Raw genomic sequence first — 17,552 nt, forward strand, 5'->3', positions numbered from 1 at the left:
TCTCCTCAAAGGAAGTCCATTTGCAGACTAGGAGACGAGTGTGATAGCTAACAAAATGAAGATGTCTCTTTTACCCAGACACCCAGGAAAAGGCTAGCTGATCTGGAGGTCCAAAATTTTAGAGATGAAGGCAACAGAGTTTTGAAGGCTGTCCTCAGGAGAGACCACAAGGACAATGGAAAGCACTCTTCACCTTGTAAACAAGAAGGATAAGCCGAGCACTTCTAGATTTTACTGACTCATGAATCAGTTCTACACAAAACATTACAGAAATGAAGACATGCTTAAGACAATCTTCTCTAAGTTACATAATATCAGTGATTTCATGGTATCCAATTTAAATTTTACTTCTCTCAATTTAATGCCATTACTCTTAGCCACATTCCCTGGTAAACCTTTACGTTAAGGGATGTTAATCTTTGCCATTTATACTCTTTAGTTGTCACTGACAGCTGTACGGCTCTGATAATCTATATACGCTTATTTCTTTTTCACCCCAATGCACTGGCTTAGAGCTACTTTGAACTAAGTGGACTTTAAAGAGATCCACCCAAATTACTCAGGGGGGTGCAGACTGCCAGCGTAGAGAAGGCATTGAGCCCCAACAGCCTTGCTTTCTAAGAAGTGGCCAAGCCGACACAAATTTCCTCCTACACCACCTGGGTATCTCCTCCACCTCGCTCAACCACAGCAGGGCAGTTGCTTCTCAAAAGCCATGAGTCAGAAAAACACAAAGACACATGGAAGATTTGCTAAAAGACTTCTTTGCACTTCCCAACTGCTGCTTTGTCATTTTCATCCCGTGTGCCAACAATCCATCTCTAACAACAGCTGACTCACGAGGGGCACAGAGCTATTACATTGTGGTTTGCAGCCCAGGACTGAGTGGGCGTTACAACGTAGAGGCCTGTCTGCTCCACAATCAACTATCATTTCTTTCCTGCTGCTTTTGCCACTTGCCATTTAAAATCATTTTCTCCAAGCTGGATTAGTGTACAGTTTTCTCAGTCTGACCCTCATTGTACTGCTTTCATCCCCAGTACCATCTTTTCCCGGTTTCCCGTAACAGCAATAATTGCATTTGGTTCCAACATACAGCCATTTACAAATACTGTTAGCACAGTCTTTACCTTTCCACACTGCTAACAAACAAGGTAAATAAACTCACAGCTTTGTGTGAAATTTAACAGACACCTCGTATCAATTCAATACACTATTATTCGTCTCTGCCCCATCTTTTGGCTGATTTTCGGCATCACTCTGAATTTGAAAGATTTGATACATTCTCTTATTACATTTGTTCAGATCTGAGAGTTTCTCTATAATCCAAGATTGAATTACTTTTAAAAGCTAAATTTCAAGACACTGTATTGAATGTTTTCCTGAAATCCAAATGTCATACCAGTTATACTCCTGCCAACTGCTCATTTTGCACATACATCATAAAACAAAATGAGCAAAATGAATCTTGCACAGTGTATTATTTACAAATGACAGCTGTTTGGGGAAAGCCAAGATGATAGTCTCCATTATTTTCTCTCTTGTTTTTTCATTGCTTTACTAAGGAGAAAAAACAATTGTCAAAACCATGTTTTAATATAAACATAACCTGAAACTACCACAATTCTATCGCTTTTGCTTCTCTCTGTTATGTGAATTTTCTATAACCACCACAAACAGCCTTCGTCTCTTCCATCTCCAAAATGTCATCACTAGCATGTTAATTCTATTAGCTTTCAGAAGAGCACCAGTTGAAGCAGCAGATTTTCCTGCTACAACATGTTGCCTGTTTTTCTCACTTCTGCTCACTATCCAACTATCATTATCTTAAATGTTCTCATCAAAGAAAGATTAAAAACAATAAACCCCAAAGACCTCAGTACGTTTGGCATACAGGTATTCTTGCATCCCAGCATAAATGTAAAATACTAAGGAGATACAATTTACTTCAATCAACTACAGGTATATATATGTCTTTAAAGGACTGTGAAAAAGACTAGCTATTGTCTAATGGTAAAAAATGCATTAGCATTCAAGAGCATTTAAGCAAGAGCACCTGAACAGTTATAGTCATAATTAGTTCACCAGATGAAAAGAAGCGAAATAATTAGAAGCATGGTAGGAATACATAGCGAGATCAGTATAAAATACCTGACTGCTGTACGTTTAGAAAGGGTCCATCATTCACAATTGGAGATACCAACAGTAAGTTTGAATATCATCAAGAAGGAACATGATCGATGCACATTCAAACATGCACGTTTATTACAGAAAATAGACAAATATTTCTTCATTGTAGCACCAAATCAGACAACAGGGCTAACAAATCACAGCAAAAATAATTATGCAAAGGCATGCAAAATGACATGGCAAACTGGCTTTTGCAAAATCAGAAGGCTATGCTGATCAATGTAAACAGATATGCAAGATTGTCACCGTTTTTTCTAATCCAACACAGATTTATTTCACTTGCACACATTGTAACCTTGTGCAAGGAAAAAAAAGACAGGGCAAACATACCTCTGATAAAAACGTCTGCGCTGATTTCTGTGCTCCTACATGGAGCAGATACTCATATACGTACAGCGCTAATCTGAAAAACAAACAAAAAAAAGACAGTATTTAGTATAATGCATTTGTTTGCTCCCCATTTTTGGAACACATAATTTCAGAGGTTTGACTTGCACACTATTTCCTTTCAGAAACCACTATGTACTGAACATGACAAATCTATTATCTATACCAGAACTTTTAAACTAGACCTGTAGGTCAATCTGAGCAGAGTTGTTTAAATAGTAGTTAATTAAATATTATTAAAACCCCAAATTACTTAATGTCAACATTTTTAATGATATTTGGACATGTGCCCAGTTAGCTAACAATTGACCTACTGCTGCCTGTATTTGCCCACAATACACCATGCTCATTGTAAATACAGTATATTCATACAGCAACACTGACTACTTTCCAGGTCAACACTTCTACACGTGGAACGTGTCAGGCTGTTAAGCACGTTTGAACGACAGCCCGTGTTTACACAAAGAACATGCAAACTTCGGGCTGCATCAGAAAAAGCCACCTCAGAAGCTGCATCTCCATTGTAGTACAACCACATCTCCCAGGTAAACAAATTTTTTGGTTTATTCCAACTTGAGCATCTGATGAGGTCTGACGACAACAGAGCTACAAATTAGCGTCACAGTTGGAGAAGGAGCTTCACAAAAAGTGAATTTCAGCAGCCAGGTGCATCTCAAGCTAAATCAAACCAATCTGCCTATCAAACCAATCTGCCTACGGATCTCATTGCATAAAGAGGGCTCATGCCTGCTAGACCTTGGGCTGAGAAGGCCTCTTTGAAAACCCAAGGATGGGTGAGCAGTAAGAACAAACATTTCCTGTTAAGATAGGCTAGATTTGAATTAGAAAGTAAAGAAGTAACACTTTCTAATTCTTCAGCTGACTCTCTGGAGAGGCTCCTGTCTGCCTGTATGTTTAAAATCTTTCAAAATGAAATCTCGTTTGAAAGTATGATTTAGTAACGATGCGTAGAAATTGTCTATAAAACATTTCAGTCCAAGAGAAGAAGTATTCAGACTGCATTCCTTTTAAAATTGCTAGCTGAACTGTTTTCAAGAAGTAAAATATATTTGTGCGTACTTCATTATAACATTGCCATTCTTATTTGGAACATTTTAATATTTGTACTCAGAAATAGGTAGTTTAGCTACACAAAGCAGAGAGGCAGAGAACGTCTACTTCCTTGATACTGTTCAAAACGTCATGCAATATTAGACAACTGTCATCATGGCACTGACAGAGTAGTAATTATTGCTCTAAGCTATAAAGTGTGAAATTTTAAAATCTATGGGTGGCATTCCTTAAAAGTTGCTTTCATTAGGTGTTTGTATTTTGTACATGCAATACTCCCCACAACCTTACTCTCCAACATCGAAAGGAAGACTGTACTTTTTTCCTATAACCAACAAAAAGTGCCTTTTTGAATATTCAAGTGTGCGATTGCTGGTAGTTTGAACCTTGAGAGTTGCTGTATACACTCTTTAACTCCAGTATTTTACAAAACATTCATTTATTGCGTTGTCATGCGCTGTGTGAAGAGCTGTGCGTCTCGGAGTGCTACACAGGCCGGGCTGCTCCAGCGGCCATCTGCCCCTCGTGGGCACCACACTGAGACCTTCACCCACGCTTTAGCCTCCTGCCCCAAAAGCACAGCTGCATCTCTCTCAAACCAACAAACAAAAAAAGCCACTTTTCGTGGAGTTAATTCTCTACAGTTCAGCAGTCCAAAGACCACCATGTGCCAAAAGCGTTCGCAAACATGGCGCACGGCAGCTGAAGGGACAGCGTGGTGCTCCAGCACCAGGCCTCACATCGCCTGCCACAGGCCTCTGAGAGGGCTGAGGAAGTCCAAGAGGCATTAACGCAAGGAGAAAGGCAACCCTACGTCTTTGTGATGAAAATAGGGAATGTGCTAATGAAGCATGATTAAAATCCGGCCGTAAGCTAACCCCCCACAGCAAGCAGGGGGCAGCCCCGGCCTGGCACGGTGAGCACGGAGCCAGGACCGCAGCCCGCACAGCACCCGGAGGGGCACCCACTGGAGCTAAACCACTTGTCCACCCCCAGCTACTACGCTGTCGGGAAGTCTCTACAGAAGTTCACAGCATTATAGTTCCCTTCAGAAGCAAGCGCCTTTACCACAGAGATCAAAAGAAAGATACCAGTGTTTTACAGCGTTAGTTGCAGCAAGAGGATCAGTGACTACTGGTGCTCTCAGGACAGACAACAAAGAAATCAAAAGGGTGCAACAGCATAATGAGGAGAGAATTAGTGGGTATAGTGACGTTAACTACCACGTAAGAAATACAAGAAGACAAAAATGGCTATAGTCCAAGTGTGTAAAATTAATGAACAAGTGTTTCACGTCTCAGCAGAAGACTAAGAAAGTAACAGCACGGGGGTCTTCACCACCAAAGGACTTGGGCTTGAAGCGGCATTTTAAAAGACAACCTTTACTTGGTAAACTGGTGTGAGAAACCATGTAAAAGCAGCAAGCAGGCATATGTTAAAGTTTCACATTTGCATACTTGTTGACATTCTATGAGTAATGTGAGGAAAAAATATTTCTAATTAGTTCACGACAATGCTGAAATAATTCTTGCTGAAGACACATCACATGCCAGAGTTCCCCCCCCCTCCCTGCCAAGACAACTAGATAACACACTCATCTATGGCCTGATCATACATTTGCTTCATTTAAAATAAATTAATTAAAAGTTCTTTCTGGTTCTTGTTGCTACAGTGATGCACTTTGGTAAGCTGGTGTGTTTTCTCTGAAGTCTCTGCTCTAATTTGACAAATCATTCATATATTTTACAAGAGAAATATCAACCGCATTCCAAAGCGAAGAACCATTTAAGGGGTCCTAGTCAATCAGCTTTCATCAGAATATTACCAAGAAATAAACAATAATCGCTCCAAGTGTGCTCTGGAAATTACTTGTTATATGTCAAGGTGGAAATATGCAATTAACTTAAGGAGAAGTTGCAACGAAAGCATTATAGCAGTATGTTCATTGATTAAAATCAGCCAGTAAACTCCCCCTGATTTCAAGTCAAAAGATTACGACAACACCTAGCTTCCCATAAAAGGCAGCAAAAGCTTGAAGGCACCATGAAGATATTCACCTTGTCTATCTTTGGCATCAGATCTCGATGCTCTGAGTCACACTCCTTCCACCGCCCCAGCAAGATTCACTGACGGTTTGTAGGCTACTAATCTAGCTGTTCAGATGAACACACGCCAGTTGCCTACAGAAAATACTGTGAGTAGTAAGCATGGTCTACCTGCATGCCCCCATTATCTGTCTGGTAAACACCTGAACAATACATGCAAAAAAGAGAAAGCTGAACCTTTGGTGAGATTGCAATGACAACATCTAGTAAAATCCACCAGCATGGAGGCTGTACCAAAGGGCTAGAGTTATTATCAAGAAATTTTGCAGGGAATAATAATAATATATATATATAAAGTAGTATCTTGGTCTAGTTCCACAAGAAGATGCATACCAAGAAAGTTTCTGTCTCTCAGTCTAGGACTGAACTTCAAGCTCCAAGTTTGGCTTGCAGTTATTTCTAAGGAGACAACAAAGGGCAGAGGGCCACATTTTTCGATGAAGTTCAAAAGCTGGGCTTAGAAGAATAAGGAACTGCAATAAATTAACTTCTACTTTCTCTTGTAAGCTGCCCAATAAACCTGCCAGACACAGGCAACTATTGCACATAGTTTCATGAAGTTAAGAAAAAAGTGTTGTTACTTTCATTGTTTTATTAGCCACATGTCATAACTAAAATACATGTTTTTTAATTGAGGGTACAGTTCTGTATAACCATTATCTAGAAAGTTATAAACTCAATGTGGCAGAGCAAAAGGCTCCAGTTCCCCCAAAACTGGCAGTGTGTCAAAGCACGGTTCAAGGTGCCTCCTGCAGCAGCTATGGTAGGCTTACAACACTGTGCTAAGCAACCGGTGCCCCTTTTTCATAAAATTTATGATGGTGAAGTAGTGCACATCACAGAAATGTCCAGATATTAGCACCTTGTCTGCCAGCAACAGCCATTACGCTGTCACTATCTAGTTCTGGACGTAAAAAACAAAAAATAAAAAGTATCTGCAGTTGGATCTGAGCATCGCAAAAAAGAAATCTAGCATTTCTGGATTCCTAACAGATTTAATTCTTTTAAACTAACTACATATGGAGAGTCCATCATGTGACATACCATCCATAAAGTTTTTATTTTTTAAACAGTAATTAAAAACAGAAAGAAAACCAGTAAATCTATATCCATACATAATTTTTTAGCTTGCATGAAGCAGCTGGGCAACATTTAAAACTAGTTCCATAGAAGAGATCTTAAAAGCTCCCCTCAGTGTTTCAGGAGACTTGCAATACTCCAAAATCACTACTCTGACCTACAGAGAGAAGCAGTGCTTTATTTATTTATTTTTGTATTTTTTTCCTTTTGTTTTGTAAAGGTACATAGGCTCCATTTCAAATCTGGAGTCTCCTAGGAATTTCACTGATGTTAATACTCATGGTATAAAACTCAGTCTCTGAAATAAGAGACAGTAACAATAAATCTATCTTTTAAATATAATAAGTAATAACATCACAAATGTGTGGTTTCTTGAATGAATTTTCTTGAATGCACCACTTCAGTAGTTTTAAAACTGCTCTGCAGCTCTTGGTGGACAGCCCTTTTTGGTCAGTTTCAGCTGAAAATGGCAAAGAAGTTTTGTTAAGAAGTTCCATATTTTTAAAGACACGCCTGCCATGGTCAAATCTACCATTCTCCTCTGTTTGATCATACTGACAATCATTTTCACACATGCACACTTGTGATATATATTTAAATATATATGTGTGTGTGTATCATTGTATGATTTATATATTTTTTAATATACTTTCCTGCAGCATCAAACCTGAGCCATGCCCAAGAACAAACTCATGCTTTCCCATTTGCTTAAGCAGGTCCAGTGGTGACAGCCGTGGCGTTAGAGCGATGTACCCGTACGCGCACCACCTGAGTGCATTTCCTCTCCGGGGCGTGCTGCTTCACCTACGCACGAGCTACATTTCTGTTTGCTTAGCTCGAGGCTCACAGACTGCTCTTTTCAGGAGCCTCCAGTCACACCAGTCTGCGGTTTCTCTCCAGCTCGGGACACAAGCTGCGTCAATGCCAGCGCTCTCTGTCCTATTGACAATGTGATCGGTTTTCTTACAAACACCTGGGTATTAGAACACAAACACCGGTCTGAGGAAACAGCGCGTCCCAAAGGCGGTATCAAATGTTTGAGTACGTGCACTCCCCTCTTCAGGGAGCTCCTACCACAAGCCTGCAAACACGGGCAGCGCAGAAGTGCTTGTACTCGACATTATTCATAGCCACTTACTTCGTCCTTTCTCTGCAGACAGCAGCAGATGTTTTCCCTGCACGTGTCTATCCGGGGCTTACATGTGTGCCCAGTGCTACAACAAACAGTGTCCTCATGCCTTCCACTAGGCTGATGGCGCTTACGGAATAAGCTGATGCTCCTCTTCATTTACTGCAGCTTTACAAAGAGGGAAAAAGCCTTCTCCTACCCTTGCTCTGGGAAAGGGCTCTCACTTCTCGTCACTCTTCTACTCACGGCTTGAAGATACCCTGGAAATCTGTCTCGTTAACTCCGGGCACACCCTCCTTGATTGCATATACTGCTTCAAGTGTTAAAAGCAGTTATAACACTAAGTGCCCTTTTACTCGAGGAGTATCAGAATTAATCTTGTGGGGTGTTTTTTTTTTTTTTTTTCCAGTTTACCTATACACTTAAAATGCACAAATTTTGTGAGATAATTTCAGGTTTTGTTACCTAATCTCCCATAGATTTCAAGTGCTAGCGTAATTGTGCCAGCATAATGTGCCTCCAGCAACACATTAACTTGTACAGCAGCATGCAACTGAATATTGAATAGATACATAGTATTCATCGATCTTTTGAAAATAAACTGAGATAATATGCTGTGGTGATGTCTGTAGTCTCTCCCACAAGCATTTAATTGCATAGGTTTACATATTCTCATCTGCTAGGGATCTCCTGGTTTGTGCCAAGACATCACACTGCACACTGCTCCACGTGTTACTCTCATTTGGCTCTAGTTGAGCTTGGAACTCGTTTTGTCTCAGGTCTCAGCTTGTGGAAATTACTACAGATCCAGAATATCGCAGCAGTTGAAGTCTTCTGCAGACTTCATCCCGAATAAGATAATTTTCATTGATCCTCAGATTCCAAATGCTTCATAAAAAGGCAGATTTCCTTGATGACCTGCCAGGTTTCAAATAAAAAACTTTGTTCTTTTTGCACCTGTTTCTTGCACACAGACTTCTCAAGAGGCTTTCCTGTAGAATTTCAGTTTTCCTGGTCTATGTTTAAGAGAGAAGCAAGGCTCACACACCTGAAAATTTGTCTACTTTTTTTTTCCAGCTATATTTGCTAGTGTAACAAAGTAATATGCGTTCCTTATAACCAAGTTCTCTTGGTCCATTAGAGCTACAGCCGTTCCCGCAGTATAGCTACACAAAAATTGTTAAACACCTCAAATGCATCAACAGCTGCAATCACCAGAAATAAGATGACCTTTGCTTTCATTTGCAAATAGCAAATGCAAATGAAGAGTGAAACATGCTGAAACTAATTGACTTTGTGTTTTCAGAGTTTCTTACGAAGCTTTACAGTGTTGTGTTCCTTCAGTTCGCTCTCTCGCCTCTACCAGACTACGATGGCAGAATCACAGAATATCCTGAGTTGAAAGGGACCCACAAGGATCATCCGGCCCAACAGGCAGCCTCCTCTTCTCACTGCTGCCTGGTTTCTCCTCCCCTCCCCAGCTAAGGGTTTGAAATTTAACCCAGAAAAAAAAAAAAAAAAAAAAAAAAGGTTTCTGCTTGACTAGTGAGCAGGGCCAGCCTCCAAGGGCTGAGAGGCAGAGCAAGAAGCCTTGAGGGCCCATTTTGGCAGGCTGGGAGCTGCTGGCAGAGCTCTGCCCACGTCTCCTGTTCCTCCTCGTGGCCAGACCCTCAGACTCGCCATTGCACGAGAACACGTGTGTTTTTGTAGAAATGTCTACAGAGAGCTCCTCGGGCAATCGTTCTGCCTGTATCCGCGTTCCTGTTGAACTATACAAACTATTCAGCCTAACTGTAAAATCTGGTAAATGACAGCTGAAAAAAATGTTAAATGGCAAAAGATGTTATAATGTAACAGGAGAATTCAACACCTCCATAGGTACATGAGGTTCCACCTCTTCCTGATAATAAAGGTGCTAACCTTGGTCTTCCCTGATGCTTTCAAATGCGATAGTAACAGGTTTTAACACGGTATTTTTTTCCCCTGGTATGTAATTTACTATAGTTAAAGAGTTTAGTTTAATGCAATCCGTCCTGTCCTAGCAGTAAGCAGAGCTAAAAGCATGGAAATATCCTAAGGAGAGTCACTGACAGAGAGTAAAGCACAAACACAGTCCTTAGAAATGTGGACTTTAAAGCTATACATTTACCACAGGATTACCAGTAGGTGGTACCCAGCCAAGCAGCTAGCACACGGCATTTCTTTGTAGACTTAAACCACTTGTTACGTATGACAAAAGGTCGCTTTAAAATCCTGTAGCAGCAGCAGCCCAGGCTGACACTGATCCATGGCAGTGCAAACAACGCCGGGTTTCACTGCTCACTGCTGGACACTTGTCACACACCACACTGAAAGGAAAAATTAATTTGCACAGCGTGTCCGTGCCTTACATGTTTTAACATCGTGCACGAAGAAAAGATAGACTGGTGTTTACACACCAGAAGAACATGCCAGTTTTTTATTTTTATTTTTTTCTGTGTGTGTGTTTTTTTTCCCCTCTCTTTGAGCATCTCAAAGAGATCATTGCCCGAACCCCCAAGCAGCACAGTTCTCAAACTGTGTGAAGTCACAGATAATTAGTTTTATAAAGGTGGTGCTGTTCTCTCCCATCCACTGTGCACTACAGTTTTGCTTTTCAGTCTGTCTAAAACAAATGCCTTACGTGTGGTGGCTGACAAAGGGCTCTGACGTGCTCCCTTTAAAGTTTCACAAACTGGAATATCAGAACAGGAAGGTGTCAGTGTCAGTGTCCGATGGGTGCAAACCGAGGCAGCTCCTCGGAAAGCCCCTGAGCTGATCCTGCCTGACCTTCTGGCACACGCGTATGGTGACCAATAAGTAAGATCTGAAGAGTTGAGGAATATTTTCTGAATTTCATCCTTGAGTTTCCTTCTGGAACCAAAGAGCAAAAGACTGACTGCTGCTAGTGCTCCTGGCTGGCAGATTACCTCAATGGCAAGCTGAAGTAAAGGACGTGCCCACAGGAGAATAACAGGAGACTTCCAGGAGCCGCAGACAATCAAGAAATGGAGAATTAGTCTCAAAAGGGACGGGGAGAAAAAAATTTAGAAGCAAGCAAGGAGTCACCTCATGAATCTCAGGGGAATCAGATGGGATGAGAAAATCGTAGATAGATATTCAGGGAAATTCATCCTCAAAGTAATGGTGGAGAGTAATTTGTAAGGATGATTGTGAAATGACGGCATTTCACTTCTGAAGAAGTCTGAAAGCATCAGAGTGCAGCTAGCAGACCTTAGAAGTCAAGCAAATTCAGGGAACTGGTGGAAAGAGTTTTACAAAAATAGATATATTGAAGGAAGAAAAAGTGCAAGACAAATATTAGGTGATTCAGGATATATTAAAAAAAAAATCAATGGCAAATATCATCGGAAGAAAGGTAAGAAATAATACAAGGTTACTATGGCTGCATCAGAATTTCCTCAGTGATCCAAGAAAAAGATGCAGAAAAAAAATAAATTCAAATACAGGCAGGTGCATACTAATAGTAAGGAACACAAGCACGTAGTGACGAAAGCAGAAAGGCAGAAGTGCAAAACAAGTTTCAGTTACCAAGGATGTTATTATGGCAGCAAGAACAATCCTCACACTGAAGAACTGGAGTTCTGCTATTAAACGTGAGAAAAAGTGCAAGGAAAAGATAATGTAGGGAAGTCTGTACTCTCAGTAACTGCTTTTTCGTACCTCTACAAAGTAGCAAAAGAAAAAAAGCAGAACTGCTTAATTACAGCAACAGAAATACACTAAGATGCAACAACAGGCTAGAGGACACCTTAGCAAGACAGATGACTTGTAGGTGCGAGGACTGAATGATGCTCCCTCACCAGTACTAAGAAAGGAACCAAAACATTTTCTCAACTTGGAAGAACTGAAGGAAGCCCCTACATAAAGAAAGCATCCCGGGGCTGTTCCGAGTGCATCCACAACCCGGTGCCCAAGGTCCAGCAGCTGCGAGGCCTCCTCTTGGTGCTACACCTCCTTCGGTGGCTGGGCACTGGGGGAGGCTGCAACCCGTCTGCTGGTACCAGGTGCTGTCAATTTGGGCGCCAGCAGGGAGACAGCAGAGCTAGAGCTCTGCAAAAGCTGGAGCCTGTATCTCCGAGCACTGATGGGCGTATGGCGTTAGTTTCACCTCCCTAAACTTTGGGGCCTGGTAAGATGCCAACTGGACATCAACCATAAAGCTCCCCTTCCCAAATGAACAGCTGCCACGCTGAGTCCTGGGAGGAGCGATCACCCCTTGGCGCTGAGCCTGCTCTTCACGTGGGGCAAGAAGTCCTGCACTGGGGACAGAGGTGGAAAAACTTCTCTAAAAGTGAAAAACAAACAAAAAAATAAAAACAGCCAAGCAGAAGCGCACATACAGAAAAACTCTCAGCACACCACCATCGATCCTGCAAAACCTCATGTGCAGCAGCAGTCCTTGAGCCGCTGCCATCCCCACCCGTGGGCCAATGACACACGGTTTGGTACGGCCAGCCCCGTCACACCTGTCTGCTCAATTCTCACTCATCTGGCTAACCTGCTACAAGGCTTGCACCACTTGCCTGCAGTTCCTCTGGGCTGACAGAGACGTGCTGAACAGACAGCGGGAGACATCCTCTTGCTGCTCCCCAGACTGGACGCTGGCCATAAAGGATTAGCCACGGCCCCCCAGCTCACCCAACACCTCCACCTGGCTACCACTCCAGACAAGCTCGAGCACCCAGCCGAGCTTCAAGTTTTCCTGAGCTTCAAGTCCTCTCTCAAACTGCTGGGAGAGAAGTACTACCCAAACACGTGTATTTTAAAGCTGTACAGATAATCTGCTTGGACTCCAAAGTGGAACTTACTGGCAATATTCTCTTTTGAAATGCAAGTCATTAAAAAAAAAAATACAAGTTTCAATATCCTCCCAGAAATTTTTACAGGGGGAATACTTTTCAAACCAAAAGGATTTCATCAACGGAAGGAAGATATTTGAAAATATGGTTTACGAACTGTTGCTGCACAGAAAACCAAACAAAAAAACAAACAAAAAACAAGAAATCAACAACTAAAACAAACACACAAAAAAAATAAATAAAATCCTATAGTTGTGAAGTTATCCTAACAAAGTCTGACTAGCAATCTAGACAATTTTAAAGCCAACTCTTCAAATTGCTGCTACAGGGGTGAAAGTTATTTGATTCCAAACTCAGGCTGATGTTTGGGTGTAAGAAAAGATACAGAACTGTATTTTTTTCATAAAATGAGAAAATAAGCAAACTACTTCTCAGACAATCTCTGTGTGACCACTTCTTGTTTCTAAATTAAAACGTAAAGGTCATGGGCAGAAAGACTGAAGTCCTGCATGCATGGGATAAAATTCTGACTGTTTTGCTCTCACCAATTGTATTTCTGTACAACATATAGTCAATTCAGACAAAAGTATCTTATATTTGATTTTTTTGCATGCCTAAGACCACCAATTATATTTTATCCATGATTAGGGATTACTAGAACTACTGGAATCACAGTTGCCTTTTGATGGCATAAACCAGTTCAGCCTTCACTGACATTTTATCAGTAGGAAAGAAAGTCAGGAAAGATGAAATGCAGCTCATGTCACAGTGCCAAGATGCAATGCCGCAGCACGTACCCAAAGCAGGCACTGAGCAGTGAACAGTCAATGAGACTTCAACAGGCCATGGACAGAGTTGGCACTGGCTCCAGAAAAGGAAAAAGAAAAGAGGGAAAAAAATAAAGGCAAGGAAAACAATTAAAACAGATGGGCTCTTGGCAGTAAAATAATTTGAGTTTCCAGAAGTAAGCATCAAGGCTCGTGCTTCGACTGGCTGATGCACCCCAACACTGCACAGTGCTGCATTCGTACTGCTGTGTGAGCCCACACCTGGCCCCAGGTCTGGGAGCACATCTGAAGCCATGAATGCCCGCCCTTGGGGAGTGCCATCAGTGGCATCTGAAGCAAGAGAGCAGAGCATTAAGACAGTCATCGTATGACCAAAAGGAACAAAGAGTGAAAGACTGAAGATGCCTTAGTGGACTCAAAGGCTTACAATCAAGACACGCTGGTGAGCCCTTTGCAAGAACTTTGGGCATGCAGGTAGTTTTGCTAAGACGAGTTTCCATTTACCAAAATATGACCAGTGATATGCCATTTCACCTAAACATCCTCTGTAAAAACAGGGCAAAATAACCTTAACGTTCGAAATGCACTCAAAAAATGTTTTATTAAATATAAATCCCACCTTGCCTATTGCTCAAGTTCAGACAACTGTCTGAGGAGTATATTTAATTTCTTCTCAGTGACATTTTAAAGAATTTTGATCAAACTACTTGTGAACAAAGTGAAGTTGATTTAAAAGAATTATGCAACTTCCACGTTTTTCATTTCTCAGTTGAATACGGATATTAATAATCAGCAAATATTTGTGTTTAAGAGGCTGTTTACACACTATTTGAAACAGACTCAAGTTATTTATATGGTGTTAAATAGACCTGATCTCAAGCCACAGAGCTACACGTACACACATTGCAATGGTTATGCTGGTATTCCATGCTTCATTTAATATCATCGCCATCCTTTCTTCATTTTCTCTGTTTGTTACCAGGAAAAAAAAAAGAAATTAATCTTGATTTACTCTGGAAGTTTTTAAGAGCAGATTCCAAAGTAAGCAGTAGTCTGCTCAACATATGATAGCTATGGATAGAGTGTAAGAACTCTGCCTTACTCAATTTTGTCCTAAGTAAGACCTGTATCTGCAGAGGCAGGGAAAAAGAGAGACATTTTTATGACTGTGTCTTCTCCGGTCTTCATTTTCTCTATGAAGTTTTGATGAAATGTTAGTCCTACCAGAAACAAACAAACAGAAAGGGGAGAGAGCATTTGCACACGCACACAAAGGTATTAAGATTCCTCCAGAGATATCATGCAAGCTGCTTCAAGTACCAGCTGGTGAAAAAAAAAGAAAATTCTCTTTCTATGAAACTACATATTCCTCTTTACTAGTCTAAATAAGCCAGTCAATGTTCCCCTGTTTCATGTATGGAATTATCCAGAAGGGCTGAATACAGATTTTTTCAGACACAACCCCTTTAATTTAACAATGCATCATGATGAAATTATTACAAAATTGTATTTTGTTATATAAAATTTTTAACGATAAATTCAGATTATGCATCAAACTATAAACTCCTTCACAACGTGCCTGGTGACAGGACGAGGGGGAATGGGCTTAAGTTGCGCCAGGGGAGTTTTAGGTTGGATGTTAGGAAGAACTTCTTTACTGAAAGGGTTGTGAGGCATTGGAACAGGCTGCCCAGGGAAGTGGTGGAGTCACCATCCCTGGAGGTCTTTAAAAGATGTTTAGATGTAGAGCTTAGGGATATGGTTTAGTGGGGACTGCTAGCGTTAGGTCGGAGGCTGGACTCGATGACCTTGAGGTCTCTTCCAACCTAGAAAATTCTGTGATTCTGTGATTCTGTATATGCTTTTCCCAAATTAAAGTTAATTCATGTTTCTAAATGACTGCAAGAACTATATGAAAAAAAATATATTATACTTGTAATCAATAACGTTAAAATAACACTTGTGATTTACTAGTAAACTCTCCTGTTTCTAATCTAAATGTTCTTTCAAAACCAACTGGGAGTCAAAAAGTGTTTGTCCTCACTAAAAACAGCTTACCCCAGTGAACTTGAAAATCACAATATTTTTGTGGTCCAATGACAGTCACATCATGACTTCAAAACAGGCCGTTCATAAATTTTTTTATTGGTAAGATGAGATGCTACTACAAGTCACATCAGAGGGAAGGAATCAGCTTCTGCACAAAGCGAACTTCCACCTGACATAGAAAAATCCATCTTGTTCTCAGTTGGTTATCCCGAGTCATAAAAAAAAAAATAATAATAATAATAAATCACAAATAATGGAGTTTGAACACAGTTGACTGACACAGATATTTACACCCTGAAAATTTATCCCAAGTTTATCTCTGGAGTGAGCACATTGTATGCCATCGATTTCCTTCCAGTAGTACAAAACACACCTAGGCAAAACAGGGCCAGGGGTGGGGAGGAAGGTGCTGCCCTGTGAAGGGAACCTGTAGCAGCTGAGGAACCTCCATCACTGAAGGTTTTCTTTTCAATAATCAGCTGGACAAAGCCACAGCTGACCTCATCTGCTGCTCACGATGGACCCACTTCATGAAAACCTTTTGGACCAAATGACCTCCAGAGCCCCCCTCTAACCAACTTTGTTATACTTCTTTTATTAACAGTTTCCAAAGAACACATTTGTACCATCTTCCCTCTTCAGCTTCAGTGCATACACAGCTTATTCAGTGTCCTGCTCCTCTCACTCCCGAAGCCAATCGCATTCAGATTTGAGTGCTGCACTTCACATATCCCTTCCATCCATGAAGTACTGAAGTACATCCTGAAAATAAAGGTCTCTTTGTGGTCGGAGATTTCCTTGTGCAAGAGGACTCCGTGCTCCGTCTGTCACAACTCCCAGTGTGACAGTTGCCTGCTTCTGGTTGTGGCACCAGAACTTCATTTTCACCTAACTGCCAAACAATGAAATTATTACTAACAGGAGAGAAAAAGTAAGTGCGTGAAGTTTCTCTACAGACCTACTCCAACAACAAGAGAAGGGAGGTCAACTTAACAGAGAAGACAACAGCGGGATTCCATCAGAAAAGAGCCTCAAATCTCTTCACTCAACAGCTGGCACTTCCTCAAAACACCAGAAATGGGTTTCCCAAAAAGCTAAGTGCTGAAAATCCTTCAGATCTTTCTCAGGGTTAGATGAGACAGAACAGACAAAAAACAGAGAAGATGGACTCTGCCTGAAATGAATGAAAGCATTCAAGAAAAAAAGATGGGGTGGCCCCACAATGAGCCACCTCTCCCATGACCAGGACAAAAAGATTCATGATCTGTCATATTCATTTAGTGTGATGTGAAACGCATCTCCAAAAGTGCCTCTCCTCAAAGGGGAAAAATTAAAAACAGATCTCACAAAACAGAGCACACATATACACAAATCTGTTGCATTAAAACCAAGAATAAACAAAACAACTGCCTGTTTAAACATAAAAATTAATTTTTGTTAGGCATACCCTTTTTTTAAAAAAAAAAAAAACACCTCTAAATCAGATTTGAGTAAATCCTGAACTCAATTTACAATACACTGTTTTATTATCTAAATCGTTGATGCTCAAAACTTGATCCTACGTGTATTTAGAAAACATAGCAATTAGTTCTTTAAAATTTATTAATGTTACAAAAAGACAGCTTGTCAGCACAGCACCAGGCCTTCACAGCCCTGTATTCACTGTCACCTCAAAAACCCTATACTGCTCCATTCCCTTCTCTATTAGGCTTTCAGTGGAGGGCTGCATTCAAGGCATGGGATGATATTAAACATTAAATGTAAAGTATTTATATATTTGGGTTACGTACTACATGTTTAATATACAGTTTAACAAAGGGTCATTTCTTATGGACTTCAGTGCAGCAGTTGGACAAAACACTATCTCCCAACACCTTCTACTGGAGTGCTTACTGCCATATACAGTACACTC

The 17,552-nt window shown here is 40.9% G+C and overlaps 1 protein-coding gene across 10 annotated transcripts in view; it reads right to left on the reverse strand.

Moving 5' to 3' along the window:
- Nucleotides 1–17,552, reverse strand: part of SSBP2 (single stranded DNA binding protein 2) — a 190,277-nt gene that overhangs the window by 149,149 nt on the left and 23,576 nt on the right. For 9 of the 10 annotated variants that reach the window (XR_014319371.1, XR_014319372.1, XM_082783536.1 and 6 more), the window contains exon 2: nt 2,521–2,593. The exons of the other annotated variant lie outside the window; for it this stretch is intronic. Coding sequence is in view for 7 of the 9 variants with exons in the window: in XM_082783536.1 (XP_082639662.1) it covers nt 2,521–2,593 (73 nt within the window). In the remaining 2 variants the exon portion in view is untranslated. The remainder of the gene's footprint in view (nt 1–2,520; nt 2,594–17,552) is intronic. 10 annotated transcript variants of the gene reach the window in all.

Source organism: Aythya marila (genome assembly GCF_965140915.1).
Source record: "Aythya marila genome assembly, chromosome: Z".
Lineage (NCBI taxonomy): Eukaryota > Metazoa > Chordata > Aves > Anseriformes > Anatidae > Aythya > Aythya marila.